Raw genomic sequence first — 17,612 nt, 5'->3', positions numbered from 1 at the left:
TATGGCAAAACAATCTGAAAAAGAATGGATGTATAACAGATGGACTTTGCTATACACTTGAAATTAATACAACATTGTAAGTCAACTATATGCCAATAATTTTTTAATTAAAAATAAAATTGGAAATAAAATATAAAATACAGAAAAATGCTAATATTTCTATATCCAGGTAGTTATATTATAGCTGATTTATATTTTCCTATTGTACACTTTTCTGTATTCCTTAATTTTTTATGACATTCACTGTTTTTAATAAACAAGAAAAAATAATAAAAATGACATCTGGTATGGAAAAATAAATAAAATTACTTTTTTCCTTTTTATAAATGTATCATGTTTGTGAAAAGGTAAATAATGTACATTTTTAGATGTTTATAACCTTCCAGTTTCTCTGTCACAGAAGTGAGATCTTTGTGCACCTTTGCTTTCAAACCTCTTAATTTAGGTTTTATGTCTTCATGGGGAACAGAGTGAGAGAAAGTCTGAAAGTAATTGAGTTTCAGCCTTTTATTTTTTTCACCTAAATATATCACATTTGTCTAGACAAAGAATCGTGATCTTAAGCATGGAATGGTTTAGATGTTATTTTAATGATAAGAGATATACATTGAGATTGTCATAAAACTTGTGCAGTATCTTGAAACATCTTTAAAAATAGCTGTAAATTATTTAATCACTCCTGAGTGTTTTTTCTTACAAAATGCGTAGTAAGGAAAAACTTGAAATTCACCTAAATATAAATTTTACCTCATTTCCCCTGAAAATGGCTATGTTTTGAATATTTTGTGAGCCCATTACTAAAAGTACTCCAGAGATGTTAAGTAATGGTGGTTTTGCTTTCTTTTCATTTCTCCATGGAATACGATTCCCAGAAACAATGCATCTTGACTATGCATATATCACAACTAATCATTTTAATGAAAACTGTGGTCAAATCAAAACACAGGACACTCCTATAAACCAAGTTTGCTGATAAAGAAGACAGTAGTACACTTTTTTAAAAATGTCACCACATTTACTTCCTTGATATATACATATCACTGAAAGTCATTTTATTTGAGTCTCATTCTTTATAATGGACACTAAAAGTGCTGGCAAGTTAACATAGAACATAAAACAAAGACAGTGGCACTAAACTGTACTAGTAATCACTGTATTTGTCACCTCCACAAACTAAATTAAATAACAAAAATGAAAAATGAAAACCCACAGACTTTTTGATGACACCCTTTGTATTAGCATGACCTTTTTATAATGTTTAATAAAAACACAGCAACATTTGGAAGATCTGTATCACTCAGTGAACTAATATTTTCCAAATGAGCAAATGTATGATGTTACAAAATCACGCATGAATGAAGATCCAATCCAGTGCAAGACAGACCAATGAATTTTAGTATAATAAAGTGTTCATTAATGTGGTTTCAAATTCTTCATTTAACTAATCTTTAGGAAGTTACCCCTCTGATATCATATCAAAGATGAATCTCTGCAATTATCTGGAAAAGACTACTTTTTATTTTTTTAATTTATTTTTATGGCCACCCCCGTGGCATATGGAAGTTCCTGAGCAAGGCGTCAAGTCTGAGTTTCAGTTGAGGCCTACCCCACAGCTACAACAATGCTGGATCCAAGCCCTCACTGAGTGAGGACAGGGATCAAACCTGTATCCTCAAGGACACTATGGCAGGTTCTTAACCCACTGAGCCACAACAGGAACCCCTTGGAAAAGATTATTAAAATTTACTTTTACTCTTTATATTGTTTCCTTTTCCTTCTACCACTCAGACATTAATGAAATTAATAAAAATATAAAACAATTCCACTTGTCTCACTAACATTTTTGTTTCAAAAGTTATTTTTTATAAAAAGTTATATTAATACTTAGTGGGCATGTTGCTTATGTTTAAATCATTTATTAAATAATTATTTTTAAAATGTCTCAGCTTTTATATCTAATACAATAATTTATATCAATTTAAATTAGATATAACCCATTAAAAATATATAAATGAAGTTATCTGGGGTCCTCAGTAATCCTTCAGAATATAAAGAGGTCCTGAGAACAAAAGTATTGAGAACCACTGATCTAGACAATAAAGACCAGCAGGAAAAGAACTGATCTTATATTTCTAGTATTTCTACAAGTACTCTGCCACAACTTTTCTGGCACTGCCTTCATTTCCTGGTTATATTATTACATTTTAACCTTTATCATAATTCAGCTCCACTCATAATACTCTCACATGTGATTACTATGTGCTTTCGTAAACAGTGAGCTGTGGTACTCCACCCTCGATGTACAAGAAACAGAAACTCACATTGACAAAGTTCTATAAAGTGACATTTCCTACAGTGACTCTAAGTAGTCTGTGCTAACACAGAAAGATCCTGAAACCATACTAAGGAATTGTATCACATGCTACTTAGGAAATGCTTTTAAGGAAACAATGTCCTCAAATTCCAAGAACTCTGGGTAGAAGTTCATTCAGTTCCTTGTGTTCCTAAATGATCAATGTGAAAATAATTTAAGAGATTTTACTGACTCCATTACTACAGTAGATTTGATTAAAATAATTCTTAAAAGAGTATAAAATATTCACCTGTGAGCAAGAGTAACTTAGAATAAAAGAAAAAATGGAAATTACTGCTCAAAATTACTACTTGGAGCAGGCAATTTTAAATCAAAGCTTGTTGTAGCAATCAATATTAAAGTCAAAAAGTAGGCTTTCTGCAGAGGTACACAATGGAAAACAGCGGTGAAAACTCTCCACTTTTACATTTAAATATTAAGAACCCAGTCTTTGGATAAGAATTAAAGCCAGGGTTTATGGTCATTATACTAAGATATGACATAAAGTGTCTAAAACTACACTCTAGGACATTTTAATACTCCTGGAATGTGGTGACATGACTCTTACATCACTGATTAACCATCAGAGCCTCAAACTATGATAAGAAATGCTGGAGCTAAAGAGATAAACCAAAGAGGCCAAGCTTTCTCTCTCTCCCTCTCTCTCCCTCTCTGTGTGTGTGTGTGTATATTATATATATATAATATATATATAATTATATATATATATAATTGCCACAAAGAGGGACTGATCATATTTTAGTATGTAACAATGTTTACTTTTGTTTGATAAAATGGACCAAAAAAATAGTGAATGAAACACTTTTTAAGGCTAGAAATCCAACCACTGAACCAAAATTCTGTCTTGTTTTCCCTTTATTAAATGTATATACAAAGCAGATAGAGAATCTTCTTTTTGAAAAGCAACATTGATTAATGTTTATGAATCACCAGGATTATGTAGCAAGAGGAAAGAAAATCTAACAAGAGCAAATGAATGAACAAATTACAGCTTATGTGGCACCCCAAGACAAGACACATAAAGAGAGCTCAAGAGTATCTTCATTGTCCATCAAAGGACACAGGGGGTTCTTGTTCATTCTCCCTCCATTCCCTTGTGCCTTATTCATAGGGTTTCCTGTAAACACTGTTTATAGCAGTCTTCTACCTTTTCTAGTCTGTCCAAGAGTAATCTGTGGGGCCATCTCTCCTAAAAGATCGTAAATCTCTGTGTATCAGAGTTTTGGTATCTTTTATAATGCACAGCACAGTGTCTTTTACATTGAAGTTGCTATTTAAGATAAGTGCAAACTGAATCAAATTTACTGGCTGTTATCCTTAGCAATCCCATCTTCTTTGTCAGAAAAGACCTGTATTTGGGATAATACCATCCATCATTACTCCAGACTCCTCCTATGACAACATTTTCCTCACAAAATATGTAGATTATACCAAATTATCTTTCAAATCCAGGGCCAGTTTCTTGGTTCTTGTAGATCAAGTAAGGAAAATCTGGTTAAACAAGATAAAAGTTTTCTAACAGACACATTTTCATTCTATAAGGGAAAATTGCATTGGTTAATTTAAGGTATAGGAATGGTTCAAGTCATGGTGGATGACTTTGAGTCAAAACTTAGGAATCTGATATTAAATTGAAAGCCAGGGGCTGGCTGAATGGATACAAAAAATAAGATCAAATAAATTTTGTCTACAAGAGACCCACTTCAGATCTAGGGAACACAGAGACTGAAAGGGAGTGGATGGAAAGTTATTTCATGAAAATGGATATCAAAAGAAAGTTGGAGTAGCAATACTCTTATCAGACAAAATAAACTCTAAAGAAGATATTAAAAAATTATAAATATATAAAAACCCAACACAGGAGCACCTCAATATATAAGGCAAATGCTAAGAGCCATTAAAGAAAAAAGTGACAGTAACACATTAACAGTGGGGGACCTTAATGCTCCACTTATAGCAACAGACAGATCATTCAGACAGAAAATCAGTGAGGAAATACAGGCCTTAAGTGACATATTAGACAAGATAGACTTAATTAGTATTTATAGAACATTCCATCTGAAACCAGAAGAATACACATTCTTTTCAAGTGCACATGAAACATTCTCCAGGATAGAACACATGGTGGGCCACAATGCAAGCCCTGGTAAATTTAAGAAAATTGAAATCATATCAAGCATCTTTATCGACCACAATGCCATAAGACTAGAAATCAATGACAAGAAAAAAAAAAAAAAAAAAAAAAACTGCAAAAAACACAAACATGTGGAGACTAAACAATATACTACTAAACAAGCCATGGATCACAAAAGAAATCAAAGAGGAAATTTTAAAAATGCCTAGAGACAAATGAAAATGAAAACACAATGATCCAAAAACTATAGGATGCAGCAAAAGTAGTTCTAAGAGGGAAGTTTACAGCAATACAATATTAACTCAGGATACAAAAATAGCAAACAATCTGACCTTACACCTAAAGCAACTAGAAGAAGAACAAACAAAACCCAAAGTTAGTAGAAGGAAAGAAATCATAAAGATCGGAGCAGAAATGAATGAAATAGAAATGAAGAAAACCATAGAAAGGATTGATGAAATGAAAAGCTGGTTCTTTGAAAAGATCAACTAAACTGATGAAACTTTAGCCAGAATCATCAAGAAAAAAAGGGAGTATCAATGGCATTTTTCAAAAAACTAGAACAAAAAAATTCTGAAATTTATAAGAAAACACAAAAGACCCTGAAGAGCCAAAGCATTCCTGAGAAAGAAAAACAAAGCTGGAGAAACCAGGTTCCCTGGCTTCAGACTCTACAACAAAACTACAGCAATCCAAACAGTATGGTACCAACACAGAAGAAATACAGGCCAGTGGAACAAGACAGAAAGCCCAGAAAAACAAACAAACAAACCCACACACCTACTGTCAATTAATCTATGACAAAGAGGCAAGAATAAGAAAAGACAATCTCTTCAGTAAGTGGTGCCAGGAAAACTGGACAGCTACATGTGTAAGAGTGAGATTAGAACATTCTCTTACACCATACATAGAAATAAACTCAAATGGATTAAAGACATAAACTTAAGACTAGATACTCTTAGAGGAGGGAGTTCCCTGGTGACTCACCAGTTAAGGATTCTGCACTGTCACTTTTGTGCTTAGTTTTTCTGGACCAGGAACTTTTGTATTTTGCAGGTGCAGCCAAAAATAAACAAAGACAAATAAAACTCTTAGAGGAAAACACAGGCAGAAAACTATTTGACATAAATTGCAGCAATATCTTATCAGATCTACTTCCTAGAGTAATGAAAATAAAAATAAATAAATAAACAGGACCTAATTAAACTTAAAAGCTTTTACACAGCAAAGGAAAGCATAAACAAAACAAAAAGACAACACACAGAATGGGAGAAAATATTGCAAATGAAGTGACTGACCAAGGATTAACCTCCAAAATATATAAAGAGCTCATGCAGCTTAATATCAAAAAACAAACAACCCAATCAAAAATGGGCAGATCAAAAGAGACATTTCTCCAAGGAAGACATACAGATGGCTAAAAAGCACATGAAAAGATTATCACTAATTATTAAATAAATGCAAGTTCAAAACTACATGAGGAATCACCTCACACTGATCAGAATGGCCTGATCAAAAAGTATGCAAACACTAAATGCTGGAGAGGGTGTATACAGAAAAGGGAATGTAAATTCCCTCTTACACTGGTGGTGGGAATGTAAATTGGTACAACCACTTGGAGAACAGTATGGAGGTTCCTTTAAAAACTAAATACAGGAGTGCCTGTTGTGGTTTAGCGGGTTAAAAACTCAAGATAGTGTCCGTGAGGATGCAGGTTTGACCAATTCAATCCCTAGCCTGGGAACTCCCATATGCCTCAGGTGCAGCCCTAAAAAGACAAAAAAAAAAAAAGAAGGTAAAACTCATAGTACCAGGTTTAAAATGAAATCTTATCTTTACGTGATGTTAGCCCAGCTCTAAGTATTTGAAATCTTTTCCTTTCCTTTTACTATGATTTCTCAAATGTTACCAACTTTCTAAAAATTCTCTGAATAATTCCAGCAATAATTCTCACAAATCTCACCAAAAGAATATAATTTCTACTTTTAAGGGATTTCTTAGCTTGAACTTTTACAGTTAAGATTCAAATCAGAAAGAATACACCATTTCAGAGACTAGACAGTAAAAGTAAAATTGGATTTCTAAAATATCAGTAAAGGAGAAGGTTCTATGACAACAAAGCTATTTCTACATCCTAGAGTACTAAAAGTAACTTTACTGAACTAAGATAGAGGCTCTGCAATGCCACTCCCAGTCCCTACTCTTGGAAGTTACGCTGTATTAAAGGAAAAAGGCACTCAACTGAAGGGGTTTCCTTGGCTATTTATAGTACACTTTTCCCAGGCTTGTGGGGCTTGCAGGCAGGAAGAGGAAGAAAAAGAAAGAGTCAAACTATAGCTGAGTGTTCACTATCTTCTAATTCTGCTTGGATTCTGGTAGATAGCATACACTGTTCATCTATCTTCATCCCAATTACCTCTGCCATCATAACCTTACTTGAATTTTCAAATAAAGTACACATGGGTACACACATGTCTAGAGAGGAAGTGGCTGACACTGAGGGTCTCATCATTAAATATCCCTTTCTCCTATTACATTTTAGAATAATTTTTTCTTCCTAATTTTTTACATTTTTTGCAGCAGTTAGAAATCATTTTTCACTGGTCTAGTAATATATATAATAATGTATTTATTTCAATGAAATTTATTGGAATGTTGCCTGTACTTTGTGCAAAAGTTAATTCACCACTTAAAAATTCCAATCCTTCTCACTTAGCCAATAAAATTTGGAAAATGTAATGGACACAACTGGTACTTCACCTTTTATTTCTACCCAGTCTAATACCCTAAGTTAATAATAAAAATGATGGGGGAGTTCTCTTGTGGCACAGCAGGTTAGGATCCGGCATTATCACTAGAGCATCTTGGGTTGCTACTGTGTTGGATCCCTGGCCCCAGAACTCCACATGCAGTGGGTGTGGCCAAAAATAATAAAAATGATGGGGTTTGTGCAGCAAGATCAGAAAGGGCCTAATAATCTATAAACCAGATAAATGCAATAATGTTCATTTTAAATAGTAAAAATAAAAGAATGTATAGAAAGACACTTCATTTTCCACAATATTTATATGATATATAAATATATATATTTATATATATATTTATATATATATATATATATATATATATGGTGCCAGTGAAAGAAAGAAAGAGAGAGAGAGAGGCCAGTCATCAGGCAATAAACATAAATTGAACATCCAATTTTTAAGGAATTCAACTTTGTTGATTCATCTGTAGCCATGTCCCCATACAAAATATCACCAAGTCAAGAGCCTTCTCTAACTATGATCCTATTATAAAATATAAAGCATTTCCATTCCAATTAATTTTCCCAAGCTCCAATGTTTACTAGCAGAGACAATTTTTCTATTAGAAGATTCTATAACAAAGCATTTAATTTTCAGGTGTCCTGACATAAATATTCTCTTCAAATTTAAAAAAGAAAAATCAAGAAAAAAATTTTTATCTAGTAATTCATTTATAAATCCACTTATTTTTCCTTTTCATTTCAAATCTATTTAATTTTCCAATGTATACAATATAACTTGATACCAATGATGACTAAGGCTTTTCAAAGGTATATTTTAATAAAAGAAACTGTACTTCAGGAATACAAAGAGCTGATAAATGTGTTCAGTTTTACAATACATCAAAAAGGAGGCATCAAAATGTTTAGAACATGTGAATTATAAAATTAGTCACCTAAACAATGGATCTTCACTCAGATGCTATAAATTGAGGTTACATAAAGGGATAAGGAAGGACTCACTGTATATTGCAAACATATTCTTCAGTTACCTTATAGTGAGCTCAGTTCCTAAACACTGAAAGCAAATACGGCCTGAATACTTACAAATGGAATCTGTCTATCTAAAATGTGATAATAAATGGATCAAGATTTATGTTATGGTGTTTGCTCAATGAAAAAACTCAAGTAATGAATGCCAATTGATGGACAAATACAACAATCCAGCACCACGGAATGAGTGCAAGCTACTGTTAGCTGGTGGATAGATATACCTGGTGCTTTCTGTGCATTAATTTACTTTCTTTGAAAAATAAGGGCAGTGGTACTCATTTTATTAGGCAGAATTTTAAGAGTACAGTACTTCTTCCCTTTAAAAATAAAAGGGTTAACATATGTGCTCAAGAATGTGGAGATTTTTGAACCCTTATGTGCTGTTGTAGGATTAGAGTGTGATAACTACGGAAAAAAGTATGGAGAAGTCTCATGAAAATATAACACCAAATCATCCACCAATCCCACTTCTGGGTTTACACACAAAATAACTGAAAAAAGAGTCTTGAAGAGATATTTGCCCAAACATGTTCACAGCAGTATTCCCAACTGCCAAGAGGTGGAAATAACCTAAATGTCCATCAATGGATGGTTGGATAAACAAAATGTCACACACACACACACACACACACACACACACACACACAATGGAATATTACCTAGACTAAAAATGGAAGGTAATTCTGTTCAATGAGCCTTGAACATCTTATGCTAAGTGAAGTAAACCAGTCACAAAATACAAATACTGTATGATTCCATTTATACGAGGTATTTAAAGCACTTAAATTCATAGCAACAGAAAGTAGAATGGTGGTTACCAAGAACTGAGTGGAGGGGAAAAAGGAAGTTGTTTAATGGGTATAAAGCTTCGAACTTTAAAGATGACTAAGTTCTACAGATCTATTGCACTACTGAACTGTTGTACACTTTTAAATGGTTGAGACAGAAAATGCTATGTTATGTGTTTTTCACCACAGCTACAAAAATAATGGATAACTTTAAAAAAAAGAATACATTTGGTTTATAAAAGATTATCTTGAAGGCTTCAGTTTGGTTAATTTGGTCAGAAAAAAAGCTTTGTAGTAAAGATGGAGCAAGCATACTATTAGAGAGGCAAGCTATAGGGTGGTACCTGTTTAGCAACACCTCATTTTCTCACCACTAGTATTACTTTTTGGTCTCTCAGTTTAGAGCACCACCCCCTTCTATTCCTTAACACACTATACAGTAAACATATAAAAGCAGAACTTCTGAGGGGACAAAGCCCCACTTAGCGTCCACTGAGCTTTTTGCTGCTAGAGACCCAACTCTTCCCCACAAGAGCCCTTGAAACAGTTATGTGAAATAAACCTTTTTAATAACACCATGTTATTTATCTGGCCAAGGGAGGTATGTCAGTAGAGGTGAGATAGAGAGAATTTATTTATTTAATGCAATGAAGTATGAAGAGATGAGGGCTGCACTGGGGCAGAGGAGATAAAAATTAAGAGGCAATCGATTTTAAAATTATCAGTTAAGAAGTGCAATACCTGGATGTGAGGACCAGGGGGAGTGACTCTGTCTAATGAAAAGTAAACAGTGTTTTAGGCATAAAGCACCCACCTGTCATGAAACTCTTTGGCCACACATCCCTAGAACAATGTGGTTTCAAGGCATGTTATACCAGCTCCTCCTCTCTTCACTTGAAATACTTTTAAGAAGAAATCTACTTTCAATCAACATTCTTCTTATGGCATTTAAGGACTGGTCTCCCTTTTCTCCATCTAAGGCAATTTCATTTTGGCCTGTGGTATTCAATGGATTCCTGGGTAAGCTTTTATTCAAAAATTTTAAGGCTGAAAAGTCTAAAAACCATTGAACTAATATATATATATGAAGTTTCAGTGGCTTGACTCTGTGAGTGTTCATCTATTTTGTAAGCAGTAGGGTTTCTCAACCAGGACACTACTGACATGTTGGGTTGAATATGTCTTTGCGTGGGTCTATATGTGCACTAAGGATGTTTAGTCTACTCCTGGCCTCTACCACTACATGCTAGTAGCATCCCTCCCAGATTTTCTAGTCATGGCAAAAAAAAAAAAAAAAAAAAAAAAAAAAAAACAGTCTCCAGACATTGCCAAATGTCCCCTAGGAGGAAAAGGCCTCCCCTCCCAGACCCCAAGCTATTTGCGGCCTGTTGCCCTTTTGTACTAGCTTCTTCTTTCTCTTCTAATACTATGGTAATGTTAAACATGAGCTAACACTATTGGCGATTTTTTTTTTTTTTAATGGGTAGGAAGAGGAAAAAAAAAAAACAGGATAGAGATTCTAACACGAATGTGGGTATTTGCCTACTACATTTCTAAATTAACAGGAAAAGAGGTTGCTTGGTTGCCTGAAACACCAGGCATAAGAAGTTTCTAGGTAACAGCTTAGGCATTTCAGGAAGGACCTGCAAGTAAAACCTATTTGTCTAGATACATGCATTTAAAAAAAAAAAAGATAGGGCTATGTATGCGGTATTCAGCAGTAGACAACTTCCATAAACAAGATAGGTGACTTGGGTAAAAATTAATATAGAATTAGGCTCACGTAGGGAGGGAAAAAAGACTTTTTGAATGAATATTAAAATACTGAGAAATCACTGTGGGAGAGTAGAAAATCAGGTCTTTGGAAGAGGATAATTTGCATTTGAATCTTAACTCCAACTGCTTTACATTCTTATCTTGGGCAAAACATTTAATCCCTCAGAGCCCAGAATAAAAAAAAAAAAGAAAGAAGAAAGAAAAGGCCATTTCATTTGTCTTACATTGCTTGAGGAAGGGGACAGTCTTTTAACTGGCTGTACTTCCAGTACCTGGAAAATGATATAAATGTCTATAAATGAGTATTAAGTAAAAAATATCAAGTACTTTCTTCTCTAAGAGTTATACAAATTACTTTACATTTTTTAGATTTCTTGCTTTTTAAATAATTCTCAGCTCCGCACCCAAAATTATTTACAGTGTTCATGAAGGACTTGGAACTGACCAGGAATGCTAACAAATAATGTTAATTTATCATTCAGGATTTTCTTTTCCCCCAAGTCAAAAAATAAGACACTTAAAAATAAGCTTTGGGAGTTCCCATTGTTGCTCAGTAGTAACAAACCCAACTAGTAGCCATGGGATGCGGCTTCAATCCCTGTCCTTGCTTAGTGGGCTAAGGATCCCGTGCTGCTGTGGCTGTGGTATAGGCCAGCAGCTACAGATTCGACCACTAGACTGAGAATGTCCATGTAGCTCAGGTGCAGACATAAAAAGAAAAAGGTTTTCTACAAAAAGATTTTGACTTGTCCTGAATCACAATTCTTACCGATCCATTCATTACTCATCTTAATAATGATTATACCATTCAGGTGTCAAGGGAGATGTCTGTTGTAGCACCGCAACAGCCCTCCACCAGGGAGGAGCAATTTCTTGCCTTAAAATCAAAAGATATGAGCCAAAATTCAGAGTCCCCGTCTTGGTGCAGCAGAAAGGAATCCAACTAGGAACCTTGAGGCTGCTGGTTTGATCCCTGGCCTTGCTCAGCAGGTTAAGGATCCAGCATTGCCGTGAGCTGTGCTGTAGGTCACAGACATGGCTCGGATCTGGCATTGCTGTGGCTGTGGTGTAGGCTGGCAGCAATAGCTCCGATTGGACACCTAGCCTGGGAATCTCCATATGCCACAGGTGTGGCCCTAAAAAGACAAAAAAAGATATGAGCCAAAATTTTGGATGGGGACTCCTGGTGAAGAATATGCTGACTAAAACAAAATGGGCAGATCATCTTAGCACTATTACAGAGTTTAGTATTATCTTTATGAGCCTTTCACTTTATTTCTATGAAGACCTGAAGCTTTATGTACTCCATGATATTTCAAATTGCCTTATCATATCAAAGGGTAGTATCATATCAGTATTGCACTAGTCACACATAACTAATAGGTGACATGCATCTAAAGTTCTTTTTTTTTTTTTTGTCTTTTTGCCATTTCTTGGGCCACTCCCGCAGCATATGGAGGTTCCCAGGCTAGGAATCTAATCGGAGCTGTAGCCACCGGCCTTCACCAAAGCCACAGCAACGTGGGATCCGAGCCGTGTCTGCAACCTACACCACAGCTCATGGAAACGCCGGATCCTTAACCCACTGAGCAAGGCCAGGGATCGAACCCGCAACCTCATGGTTCCTAGTCGGATTTGTTAACCACTGAGCCATGACAGGAATTCCCTAAAATTCTAATGTAATTTAAAATTCATGTTCAGAGCTTGTTACAGTAGTTTCTAAGTCTCTCATGAGCTCTCATTTGTTTTGCATTAGCTTGGGCTTCTTAATTCCTAGAGATTTTCCTTCAGGCTTTACTGTCAAATTACCTATACTTTGGTATTTGTACACTACTATATTCCTTTTATTTTGCATTCATTAGGAGCTATTCTATGGTTAATCTCATTTGCCTCAGCGTGATATGGAACAGCAGCTCCCAAGGTCCTCTCTGACTCACATCTCAAAGGCCACTGGGTCTGGCTACTGGCAACATCATCATGAGCTTCCCTGACTCAATGACTCCAAACAGGACGGAGTTGCCGACCTATGAGTCCATGTGTTCACATCCAACAATTCTTAAAGGTAGTTGTGTTTTAAGTTTTCTAGAACTAAACAAGATTTACTACTTACACTGTGTCCTTTTACTTTCTATTTCTTGCTGAGTAAAACATCTGTTCTCCTAGAATTAACAATATGCAAATTCTTCTGGATTCGTAAAAATATTAAGACAGTAAACAATACACAAAAAGAATGAAAATCCAAGAGCTGTCTAAAATGATCAAGTTCATGGGAGTTCCCGTGTGGCTCAGTGGTTAACGAATCCGACTAGGAACCATGAGGTTGCAGGTTTGATCCCTGGCCTTGATCAGTGGGTTAAGGATCCAGCATTGCTGTGAGCTGTGGTGTAGGCTGCAGATGAGGCTCGGATCCTGTGTTGCTATGGCTGTGGCATAGGCTGGTGGCTACAGCTCTGATTAGACCCCTAGCCTGGGAACCTCCATATGCCACGGCAGCAGTCCTAGAAAAGGCAAAAAGACAAAAAAAAAAACTAAAGTAAAATAAAATGATCAAGTTCAGAAATTCTATAGCAAATCACAGCTTCTGGAAAATTTAGAATAATTGATGTGATCTCTTGTATACGGGCAAATTCGATGAAGATAAAGATACAGGATGCAGCACATATTAAAGAGATTAAAAGCAGATAATGAATAAGGCATAAATTTTTTTAATGATTTCCTCTAACATGAATCTATAAAAACTCTATGGCCATGTAAATATTATCTATACTTCAAATTCTTTTAGGAAATAAAACAAGAGAAAAATAGATTAGTGATGAAATCTCAAAATAAGAAAGACCTGTTTAAAACTACAAATCTTGTACTAGGCCTATCAACTAAAATTACATGGTTTATAGCACAACCAGCACCTAATTCCTATGGTAGAGAACACAATTAATTCATTCCTGGAAATCTAGTATTGGGTAGTACAAACAGTTGCCAGATTTTCCTATTGTTAATTTAGGCCAGAGAGAATAACTTCAAAATTTTGTTTAAGAGTGTTTTCTTTGGGAGTTCCCGTGGCTCAGTGGTTAATGAATCTAAGAACCATGAGGTTGCAGGTTCGATCCCTGGTCTTGCTCAGTAGGTTAAGGATCCGGCGTTGCCTTGAGCCGTGGTGTAGGTCGAAGATGAGGCTTGGATTGTGAGTTGCTGTGGCTATGGTGTAGGCCAGCGGCTACAGTTCCCATTCAACTCCTAGCCTGGGAACCTCTGTATGCTGCGGGAGCGGCCCTAGAAAAGGCAAAAAGACAAAAAAGAAAAAAAAAAAAAGAGCGTTTTCTGGGAATTTGGGGTTAACATATGTAAACTATTGCCTTTGGAATGGATAAGCAATGAGATCCTGCTGTATAGAACTGGGAACTTTATCTAGTCACTGATGATGGAGCATGATACTGTGAGAAAAAAGCATGTATATATGTATGTGTGACTGGGTCACCTTGTTATACAGTGGAAAATTGACAAAACACTGTAAACCAGCTATAATGGAAAAAAATAAAAATCATTAAAATTTAAAAAAGTGTCTTGTTTGGGGAGGAAATGTTATAAAATATGAAGAAAAGATCCAGATAGGACAGAGAAACTTATAGCTATTTAAAAGAGAGTCAAATATATCTATAATAAACATTAACAATTTGCTCTGAAAGAGCAACACAGAAAAAAAATTATAAAAAACTTACATTAGTCTATCTTTGCTTGAGGTTTTTAACCTTTCAGAAGCATCTCTAGCAGAATAAATCACCCAAATTAAGATATTCAAAGCTGTTAAATATTCTCAAGTAAACAAATAATCCCATAATTTGAGCTAAAAATGCACAACAGAGCTGACATAATTTTTCAATAGAAATGAACAGCAAGGGTTATATCATTCATTATTTAGACTGACCTTCCAAACTTTAATTAAAATTTCCTCCCATAGAAGTTCACATCATGACTCAGCAGTTAACGAATCTGACTAGCATCTAAGAGGATGCAGGTTCAATCCCTGGCCTCACTCAGTGGGTTAAGGATCCAGTGTTGCCATAAGCTGTGGTGTAGGTCACAGACTTGGCTCAGATCTGGCATTGCTGTGGTGTAGGCCAGCAGCTATAGCTCCAATTTGACCCCTGGCCTGGGAAGCTCCATATGCCGCAGGTGTGGCCCTAAAAAGCAAAAAATAAATAAATAAAAATTTCCTCTCAGAAAGGAAGAGGAAATATATTTATGGAAAATGCCACTATGTAATAGCTAAAAGGAAAATAATGCAATAAGGAACAAATGTATTCTAAAGAGCTACTATAAAGACTACCAAACTAAAACTCATAATTGTAAAAACAATATCACACATACTAATGCTAATTTTTATATTTAAAATAGTCACTTTTCTCTTTCAGGCGTCAATTACTCTCTGATATGATCCTTACTGAGATAAGCCAAAGGAGGTAAGGGAGCAGTCCCAGGAGGTACATAAGGCTGATGAAACAGAATCCCAAAATTATAGAATGGTAAGGGACAGATGAGAAACAAAGTCCAGTATCTTTTCACTAGACTCAAAACCTCAGAGGAATGAAGTTATACATTATCAATCTAGTGATTTATTTACGATACCTAATCTAAGCCATTTCAGTAAACTTCATGGGTCAAAGTAAAAGGTCAGACCCTCTTTAAGACCCTTTTGGTAAAAATAATATATAGTAAATATTGTAACCTCATCAGTCAGAGACAGAACTTTGCAAAACAAACTTTCCCTTCTCTGCCTTAACCCTAATCTTGTTTTATGAACAAGATGCAATAAAAATGCTACATTCTTTATTTATGAAAGAATGGGGAAGGAAATGATGAATCCGCCTTTCCAATCTATTTGCCTTCACAAGCCAAGATTCAGAATGTAAGATGAAATTCTGTTCTACATAGGATAATGGAAATTTTTTTTCTCTATTCACCTTAATATTTATCTGGACATAATTCTGAAATCAGGGAGTAAAGTAATAAACTATGATACTGGTATTACTGGTAAAGTAATTAAGAAATTTAACTTACCATTTTTTCGGCTTTGATAATGGTTTGTACTTGCTGTATTTTACACGCCATTCAAGAACTTCTTTACAGTGTTGACATACACCATCATGAAGTTTTGCATTAATTTTCTTAAAAACAAACAGAAAAACAAATTGAGAATTCCACTTGTGAGCCAGCTTAATAAACCCCAAAAGGCACATGAGAAATTTAATTTTTTTCAAAATAGTAACCCAACAATCTATGTAACATTTATGATATGCTATGTATTTTTCTATACATTATCAATTTGGTTCTTTATAAAGGCAAAGATTCAATGTTTTAATTTCCTAGCAGGAGTATCTTAAGAAAATCCTCCCCATAAATTCTGATGCATATGTATAACTCAAACTGTATGGTTAAGATATATATATATATGATATACATATATATATATCTTAGCTATACATGTAGTTAAGATATACACTTAACTATACAGTTTGAGTTATACTTGTAAGTTATAACTCAATAAAAGCATAGTAATAAAGAAGAAAACCTAATTCAAATTTAAAACTACTATCTTGACAATTCACATCTTAACACTGAAAAATGAGAAATTAGACTGAGAAATTAGATAATCCTGAACTGTCAGTCTGTAGGCAAGAGGAGAGACTAAGAAACTTGAGAAAGCAGAGCGAGGGAAAAGCAGCTGGAAGCAAGAGAACATTTAATTATTCAACTTAACCCTTTTCTATTCTCATGTAAAGAAAAATGTTTTAGAAAAGTTATCTTGCTAGTAACTTGGTTTCTTCAAAATAGAAAATAAATGTGCACATGTGACTGTACTGGGAAATGGGCTTTATGAGGGAACAAAATATTATTAGAATTTTCTTCTCAAAATGCACTGGGAAATAAGGAGGAAGGGAAATTTTAAATGTGTCATATGTTAGGACAATAGCTTTATATTTTATAACATATTCATGTGACTCAGTACCTAGACTACATATTTTCACTGGGTACACTGAGAATTCCCTAACCTGCTTACTTTGGTTGGGGAAACTTGGTCTTTGCCTATTGTTGGAATAATGAATAAAGGACATTTTAAGTTTTCTTTGCTTCTTTTGTTTCCTTTTCTAACTTCTCAAGAGGAAAAAAGAAGCATCCCAAAAGATTCAGGTTCTTTGGAAAGTTATTTGATAGTGATTTAAAAGCGCAATGTTTAGAGATTATCCAACAGAAAACAAAACTTCTGAACAGTGCTTGATATTCTTTAAAGTTCTAAACAAGAAGGAAAAATGAGAAAATGTTTATTCAAAGAGAAAATATTTCAAGGGTATTTTCAAAAACCATAAATTAAGCTGTGAATACATTATGTTTGAATTTAAGTCTATGGTGAAAACATTGTTACTTATGAATTGTGTATGGGAATTCTTTTCTTCCTGACCTAGATGGAGAATCCCTGGGAAAATAAATTCTGCATGCCACTATATTCCCTCCTTTCAGTGGTCTGCTGACTTTTGCCAGAAAGAAGGAAATGTGTGCCTAATGCAAAACTCTTCTTATCAACCTTGGCACTTAGTTATCAGATACAGGGCTTGCTAAGAATTACTGAGACCGAATGTTCACATTTCATCTTTTGTCCTCTCTGCCCTCTTTGCCTACAATATTGTACTAAAGGCAGTGCTTATAATTTCCTAACTATAGCAATAATAGAAACTAATGACTTGATCT

The 17,612-nt window shown here is 34.7% G+C and overlaps 1 protein-coding gene across 3 annotated transcripts in view; it reads right to left on the bottom strand.

Moving 5' to 3' along the window:
- The window catches only part of C1H9orf85 (chromosome 1 C9orf85 homolog), a 65,506-nt gene that overhangs the window by 15,240 nt on the left and 32,654 nt on the right, over nt 1-17,612 (bottom strand). For 2 of the 3 annotated variants that reach the window (XM_021064833.1, XM_013993617.2), the window contains exons 2-3: nt 15,927-16,033; nt 11,096-11,143 (exon numbers count right to left, since the gene is read on the bottom strand). In XM_021064833.1, coding sequence (XP_020920492.1) covers nt 11,096-11,143; nt 15,927-16,033 — 155 coding nt within the window. The remainder of the gene's footprint in view (nt 1-11,095; nt 11,144-15,926; nt 16,034-17,612) is intronic. The other variant, XM_013993618.2, reaches the window with a different exon arrangement.

The sequence above is a fragment of the Sus scrofa genome, chromosome 1, assembly GCF_000003025.6.
Source record: "Sus scrofa isolate TJ Tabasco breed Duroc chromosome 1, Sscrofa11.1, whole genome shotgun sequence".
Lineage (NCBI taxonomy): Eukaryota > Metazoa > Chordata > Mammalia > Artiodactyla > Suidae > Sus > Sus scrofa.
Note: the sequence above shows the minus strand (reverse complement) of the source record. Positions and strands in the feature narration are given on the sequence as shown.